Source organism: Cornus florida, unplaced genomic scaffold, assembly GCF_030987335.1.
Source record: "Cornus florida cultivar Cherokee Brave unplaced genomic scaffold, ASM3098733v1 CherokeeBrave_3.0.0_Hap2_Chr11, whole genome shotgun sequence".
NCBI lineage: Eukaryota > Viridiplantae > Streptophyta > Magnoliopsida > Cornales > Cornaceae > Cornus > Cornus florida.
This window is the reverse complement of record NW_026775581.1, coordinates 96,873,168-96,881,450: the sequence shown is the minus strand read 5'-3', so window position 1 is coordinate 96,881,450 and position 8,283 is coordinate 96,873,168. Positions and strand designations below refer to the sequence as shown.

General features: G+C 35.4%; 1 protein-coding gene across 2 annotated transcripts; it reads left to right on the top strand.

Annotated features, from left to right (window-relative positions):
* Nucleotides 1-524: 524 nt before the first annotated feature.
* LOC132283886 (protein FAR1-RELATED SEQUENCE 8-like) lies at nucleotides 525-7,943 on the top strand. 2 transcript variants are annotated; one of them, XM_059785925.1, is made up of 3 exons: nucleotides 560-662; nucleotides 833-931; nucleotides 5,595-7,943. In XM_059785925.1, the coding sequence occupies exons 2-3, from the start codon at nucleotides 896-898 to the stop codon at nucleotides 7,782-7,784; spliced, it is 2,226 nt and encodes a 741-aa protein (XP_059641908.1). In that variant the 5' UTR covers nucleotides 560-662; nucleotides 833-895; the 3' UTR covers nucleotides 7,785-7,943. The 2 variants fall into 2 exon arrangements, with proteins under 2 accessions (XP_059641907.1, XP_059641908.1); XM_059785924.1 differs by lacking the exon at nucleotides 833-931 and having other exon boundaries at nucleotides 525-662.
* Nucleotides 7,944-8,283: the final 340 nt, after the last annotated feature.

Here is an 8,283-nt window from a genome sequence, read left to right as displayed (position 1 = left end):
TTATATATATATATGAACAAGTTTACGTAACCAATTCTATACAATCGCAACAAAGGCACCTTTTCATGTGTACATGAGGAGATGCACCGTATAAAATTGGTTACGTAAATTTGTTTCACTCAATCTAAAAATACTTCTGTTCAATATCATGCTAACATCTTTTTTTTAATTATTTGTAATTTTTAGGTAGTTGTTAGGATTGCATACATACTATTTATTTTTTAGTTAAATATTACATACATGCTATTGATAAATAGAATAGACACAAACAAAATGAAATTTACGTGACTCAACAAGAAATTTACATTACTCAACGAGAAACTATTAAAATCGACTTATATCATAAGTGACTGTTACTACGAGTAACTATTAAAATTAAATAAGAAACATGTTAATTACACACTATTTGGTGCAGTAAGTTGGATTGATACTTTTAGCCATAAATTTACAAATTTCATAAGTTCTTTTATTACTATAAAATCTAAATTCCTGATATATTATTACTAGTATTTATCTAAATAGTTAAAGGTCGTTAGGGTAAAACTAACCTCTCAGACTTTGACACAACCCCTGAGAAGGTGCCTATCAGAGCCATGACCGGCGATAGCGCGTTTTCTCCGGGCGGCGAGGCCTTATCACCGAACCCAGATCTCGATATCACTGTAAGTGCCTCTAAATTTCCCTCTGATCTTGGCTTTTCTCGTATGATTTTCTTACTCAGTTTGAGTTTATTATATAATCTGTTCTAGGGTTTCATTTATTCGAAGGTTCCATTTTTACACACTTTTATCTAAAATTATAGTTTTTTGTGTTTGGAATTTTCGCTTAAAAGAACCTTTGTTTCTCGAGAAAACTGAAGAAGAGATGCAAAAGGAATTTGAAGACTTAAGAGTTCATGCCCTTAATCCCTATCCAGAAGGAAAATGGAAATGTAAGCTAAATTTCACTTAACAAACAAATAATTCATCACCCAGTTATTTGAACTTTTTTTTTTTTTCGTTTTTTACTTGGTATGGATTCAACTAAAAACTCTCCAAGTTTGAATCTTATTTATTTATTTATACTCATATTCCTTTGGTTTCTTAACGACCAAACATAGGGTGACCAAACATACGGTGATGGAATACAACTTATACGGAAGTACCACTGATGGTGCTTGTATAATTGTAGGATGGGACTAGTTGTGGAAGCAATTAACGGTAATATGTAAGGAGCTGACAACGGATTTTACCAGACCATACAGAAATCAAATTGCAGAATATTATGATTAATTTTGTGACATAGATCATTAAATGTAAGATGAAATTTAAATCTATAACTTTTAGTTCTGATTTTTAATACTCCAGAATGTTTTAAGGCATTTCATTTCGTTCCACTGCCATAAAGAAAAGATTATTCCACACAAGTTTCTGTTCTGCAGCATGGTGGCAGGACTGCTAGGGTATATTATATCGTTGTGTTTAATGGCACTAATAGTGTGCTGTAGGATAAATTGATTATATAGAAAAGACAACGTAGGTTCTTTTTGAAACAGGTTGAAATACTGATAACTTTTTTGCTTCCTAAGTGACATTCGTCACTCGTTAGGCTGTTGTCATAAAGTAAAATGGCAAGCATAAGTGGCATCTTTTCCTTTATTATTTTTCTTTGGCTCCGATAGCTAAACCACAGTCCCATTTGGGACTCGAATCCTCAACCTTTTTGTTGACGAATGAATTTTCAGTTTATCTTGAACAATCTTTGTATCTTGAACAATCACAATGAAGCTCCTTACTCTCAACTCAATCCCACAAATATCACAAAGGTATCTAATGGATTTCTTACTTATGAATGAAGAAAGCTCCTAATTTCATGGAAAAAGAGGTTTTTATTTTTATTTTTATTTTTTATAAATAAATATCTAGGTGTGTTCCAATTTTCTGCAATTTTTTTCACACTTTAAATAACCTAGAAGACTTGTATTTATGATTGTCATAAGCCATCCTTAAATTAGCGTCCAACATGAATTTAAATCCTTGAGGAATCAGGTTTTTCCGCCAGCTTGTACTGGTGCAAGGAAAAACTCCACCGGTGTAGCTCGGTTTTGTCTGAAATTAAACCAGTGTAGAGGGAAGTTCGTGCAACAAGATTTCGGACAAAGTTAAACTGGTGCAAATAAGAGTTCTACCGGTGCAACTTCATTCTGGAAACACAATACATGAAAATAGAAAGCTCTTCACTGGTGCAAGTGCAACATGTAGTGGTGCAACTTTACACCGTTCTCAAACTTATTTTAGAATCAAATAGAACCATTAAATCCTCAATTAATTTGAAGACACTTTTGATAATACCAATTAAATGCCAGCCTAGGTCAAGGAAGGTCCAAACTATCTAAGTCTTTACCAACCTAACTCCTAAGGTATTTACAGTCTTTCTTACCTTTGCTGAACATGATTGGGCAACATGGAGCATTCTGACAAAATGTTCTGATGTAACTTTCAAATTCCTATCTCAGTCTTCAATAATGATCCTTGGCAAAGTGTTCAGCATAACACATTCATGACTCATTTTGTTCACACCCTATCGAACATACCTTGGAACGGAATTCGCCAATAGTACAAGAATTATGCAACAGACCATTTTGACTTCAAATATTTTGTTGGCAAACTGTATAAAGGAGTGTTGTTGTCATGGAGATTCTGTGAAGCCAAATGAAAAAGATCCCAAGCTTATGACAAAGATACCTTAATTAGAGAAATTTTTTTTTTTTTGATAAGTAATACCTCAATTAGAGAATTTGCCAATGGCAACACAATGTTTTATACTTGTAGCATGCATATGTTAGCACTTTTAGTTGACAACAAAAATGGTATAGAGACTCATCTTGACCTAGCTAGTCCTCCCAATTATGCTTCCAAATTTAATGCAATCCTTGGGAGGTCACCCAAGTGGGATCTGGTTTGTTGACTTATTTAGGTGGTCTTAAGCATGTCTTGGCATTTTTTAGTCGTGTTTAACCTGTTTGAGGTTGTCCTTGAAGAGTTCAAGACGAAAATAAGAGAAAGCCCGATGGAAGTCTGTTAACGCTTTCGATCAATAAATGAACTTTTGGGTCATTCCTATAATGGTGAAGAGGATTGGTATATTCATACTAAATCGGCTATTTTGAGCAGTACATGAGTAAAAGAAATGCTATGGAGTTAGCATTAGTTAGAATGATATCATTGCAGATAGAAGTGGAATGAGTTCAAAAGTTTGCCAGTGATGGAAAATGGTTCGATTTCTAGAAAATAGCGTGAGAAGCTCAAATCAAGTTATGAATTTTACACATGATAGGTTACAGACTAAGAGGAATACCTTGAGGATCCCTTAATAAATCTCTTTAAACAGTTAACTCAGCAAGATGATATTGTCTGTATGATTGTTGGGACCTAATTTGATTGGTTGAGGCAGCATTGATCATAGCACACTGGATAATATCAGAATGATTAACATTATTTGTCGAAATCAAGACTTATTATGACATGACATTTTGTTGTTCTGTTAGCTCTGCAGTACTCACTGAACCTGTCAATTTTTATTTTATTTTTAAAATTTTATTATTATTATTTTTTTAATGCTGTCCATTTTGAGAACCACATTCTGATTGGTGAAAAATGAAGCAAGAAAGAAGTACCATAATCAATATTTGCACACCACTTAGAATGTATACTGGGTGAAGTAAAGAAGTACTAATCAATAGGCTCATTTGGATGGAATGAAGAATTTTGATAGAAAAATATTATCAATGAATGTTTGGCTTTGTGTTGTTGTCTTGTTGTCTTGGATTGGGTAATTCTGAATCTGATTGATAGATTGACTTGAACTGGTAGGAAGCACGTGGAAAGTTGATACTTATCATGGAGCACTAGTCAAAGCTTGAAGGAAAATTGACCATTTATCAAGGGAATATGGGATCGTGATTATAAGTTTTAAGGAGGGGGCATCTTGATGGACGCAATAGTCAAGACATTGGCCGGACTATATTCCAGGGATTCATGATCACCTTTAGTTTATGGTCTCAGGCAATTTTATTTTATTTTTTTAAAGTCATTTGTCACCCTTGGACAAAGTTTAGTAATCTAGTTGAAGAAGATAGATAAGGCAAATGTGCGGAAGAAAACTAGAAATAAAGAGGTAGAGTGGTGCAGCAATTTACAAAGGCTAAGCAGGGAGAGTAGGTAGTATCTGAAGAAAAGGCTTAATGAAAACATTATCATATGATTATAACATGACAGAAATTGAAAAGAATGGAGATATTCAAACATCATCTATTTAAGGACACTTGAATAGAATGGTACAAAATGTTGTAAATATGAGTGTTTGCTCATGGGGGGCAAGGAGAGACAAAACTCCAAAGTCCACATCAATCTGGTTTACAATTGAAGAACACTTGGTAAGGTGATCTTTTATGTTGAGTAGGTAATAGGTTTTTTTTTGATAAGTAAGTAGGTAATTAGTTTATGAGGAACGAAATTGTAGCGAAGGCTTCTACATACCGTCCAAATTATATTTTACTTATTTTATTATGATTATACATACATACATATAATTTTCTGTATTATAGATGAATGTATTTCAAAATTTTAAACATTTGTATTTGATATACGCTGTATATAATTCTGAAAAGTTGCAGCTGATTTTTCTGAAATTGGCAATCTCAGAGTCAGAGTCAGAGTCAATCTGGTATTGATAATTAATTATTCAGCTGGAGCATGCAAATTTTAATCTAGATTCTAGACTAGAGGTTCTCTACTAAACCTGTTGTTATCCAGCTCAATCAATGTTGTGGCCTTGTGGCAGAACATCTGATTCTGAGGTTTTTTTTTTCGGAACATGAACCAGATTAGGGATTGGAATATCAAATATCAACTTTGAGTCTGGCTGAACTATTTAGGTTGGAGACACAACAAATAAATGAGAAGAAAGAATACCTACCTGAAAGCTGATTGGCAGGCTTTTGGTGGTTAAATCATAAAAAAGTTTGAACTTGAAAATAGATAGATGCCAGAAGAGTAGATTTGATGAATGGGATAAAAAAGCAGCAGAGAATGGATAAGCTGGATCAATGGGTCCCGGAAATTGACCGACTGAATTGCAGGAGATAAAATCTTGGACATGTTGGATTAGTGAAGACTGGGAGAGCAGCAGAGTGCTGATTTCAAATGTTGAGATAGAAGAGCAGTTAAATAAGAACCATCTGGATTTATAGAGTTCAAAGTAATGGCTATCAAAGAACATGCATGCAACTCAATAACTTTCCATGAGCAAGATAGTTTTGGATAAAATGATTTTGTGACTGTCAATGTTTTCATCCTGAGTATATACATGGAAACTGGGATTAATAGTTCTAGTCTTTGTATTTTACACAGTTTTTAGTAAATTGAGGCAAACACATTTAGTTCAATTTAATAGCTTAGATAACAGGATAATATATTCCATTCTTGGATTTGGGGAATAAATAAAATCTGTGCAACCAGTTCAATAGTTTGCGAGTTTTGTTGTTATAGTTGGTGGTGGTGGTGTTTTTGTAGTCTAGGATCTTTTCCAATATTGGTTGCCTGTTTTCATTTCAGGTGGAAGAAGGTTCTGAAAACAGTGAGCAGTTCCTCGAGGACGGGGATAGTGACCCTGAGATTGATAGTGAGCAAGTGCTTGGGATTGAAGGCAACGACCTTGAGAACGACAGCGAGCAAGTTCTTGGGTTTGAAAGCAATGACTTTGGGAATGACAGTGAGCAAGTTTTTGAGTTCGAAAGCAATAACCATGAGGACAACAGCGAGCTCGTGCTTGATACCGAGTGCAATGACCATGAGAACAATAATAATCAAATGCTTGAGATTGAAAGCAATGACCATGAGGACCAAAATGGTGTATCTCAAGGAAAGGGCTACCCCCCACCAGCTGTGGGCATGGAGTTTGAGTCATATGACGATGCTTATAATTATTATAATTGCTATGCCAAGGAGCTGGGATTTGCTATCAGGGTCAAATCTTCATGGACAAAACGTAACAGCAAGGAGAAGCGTGGTGCAGTCCTCTGTTGCAATTGTGAGGGTTTCAAAACAATAAAAGAAGCTAGCAGTCGAAGGAAGGAAACAAGAACTGGTTGTCTAGCAATGATAAGGTTGAGGTTAGTGGAATCCAACAGATGGAGGGTGGATGAAGTTAAGCTTGAACACAACCATCTATTTGATCCTGAAAGGGCACTAAACTCGAAGTCTCACAAGAAGATGGATGCTGGAGCTAAAAGAAAGTTGGAGCCAACTCTTGACGTAGAAGTGCGGACAATCAAGTTATATCGCACTCCTGTTGTGGATGCAGTGAATTATGGCTCAAATGACAGGGAAATCAGTAATCATGTTGATCAGTCCAAGCGCTTGAAGCTTAAAAAAGGCGATGCACAAGTCATCTATAATTATTTTTGCCGGGTTCAACTAACAGATCCCAACTTTTTCTATGTGATGGATCTTAATGATGAAGGTCATTTAAGGAATGTATTTTGGATTGATTCTAGGTCCAGGGCTGCGTATGGTTATTTTGGTGATGTGGTTTCATTTGACACAACATGTTTGTTAAACAAATATGAGATTCCGCTTGTAGCATTTGTAGGAGCCAATCATCATGGGCAGTCTATTTTACTGGGTTGTGGGTTGCTTGCAGATGAAACACTAGAGACATATATTTGGTTATTAAGGGCATGGCTTACATGTATGTCAGGACGTCCTCCACAAACCATCATTACAGGCCAGTGTAAGGCCTTGCAAAGTGCAATTGCAGAGGTTTTTCCAAGGGCTCATCATCGTCTTTGTTTGTCACTTGTTGTGCAAAGCCTTCTTGAAAATTTGGGGGAGTTGCAGGAGTCTGAAATATTTCAAACAGTATTGAATAGAACAATTTACAACTCTACCAAAGTGGAAGAATTTGAAATAGCTTGGGAGGATTTGATCCAGCATTTTGGGATTAGAGATCATGAGTGGCTTCGAACCTTGTTTGAAGACCGGGAAAGATGGGCTCCTGTTTACTTGAAAGACACATATTTTGCCGGAATGTCCATATCTCAACCGGGTGACTCCAAGAATCCATTTTTCGATGGATATGTCCATAAGCAAACTTCTCTGAAAGAATTTTTTGATATGTATGAATTAGTTCTACAAAAAAAGTATCAAAAGGAAGGTTTTGATGATTACGAGTCAAGAGAGTCAATCCCCATGCTAAAAACAAGGTGCTATTATGAGCTACAACTCTCTAAAGTCTATACGAAAGAAATATTCTTGAAGTTTCAAGGCGAGGTGGAGATGATGTCTTCTTGTTTTAACGTGACTCAGATTCATGCTAATGGACCAATGATCACATACACGGTCAAAGAACAAGAGGCTGATGGAAATATGAGAGGGATAAGGAACTTGGAAGTTATGTATGATAAAGCAGGATTGGAAGTTCGCTGCATTTGTAGCTGCTTCAACTTCAAAGGTTATCTATGCCGCCATGCATTGAGTGTTCTTAACATTAATAATGTGGAGGAAATCCCTGCCCAGTATATTTTGTCAAGATGGAGGAAGGATTTTAAGCGCTTGTATGCAGCAGATGTTGGCTCCAACAATGTCGATATTGCTAATCCAGTTCAATGGTTTGATCACTTGTATAGACGAGCCTTACAAGTTGTCGAGGAAGGAATGACATCTCAGGATCATTACATGGTTGCTTGGCAAGCGTTCAAGGAGTCTTTAAATAAGGTTCGTCTTGTAGCAGACAAACATGTATAATTGATGAGGTTAAGGTGTAAAATTCATTGTAGATTTAATTGTGTACTTACCGTTTTATGTATCATTCTCTTCAATATGTTTTTGTATAGAGCAGGACTTCTTATGGTTACCTTAAGGATTTACAGATGACTGGATAATTGATGAGTTCTGTAGTTGAAAGACGAGGCAATAACATTTCTTTGGATTTACTGAATTCTTTTATTCAAATTTTAAGGTCTTATGAAACATGGTTTTGTCAATTGGGATTTGTACTGTAGTCTTGGACATGTTCTACAAAAAATGAAAGTTAGGGCAGTTTTGATCTTCAGAATTGGCATTCACAAACTGTTTCTTTGCCTTACATCTCAATTTGTTTCTCAAGCCTTTTAATTTGAATATTGATGGCAGTAGACATAATTTTTTGCAGCCAAATATTTGCAAGCCAACATCAATATATTAAGCTTTTAGCTGGACATATTTCATCTGACCAATAAATTTTTATTGCACTTTCCTTTATTAC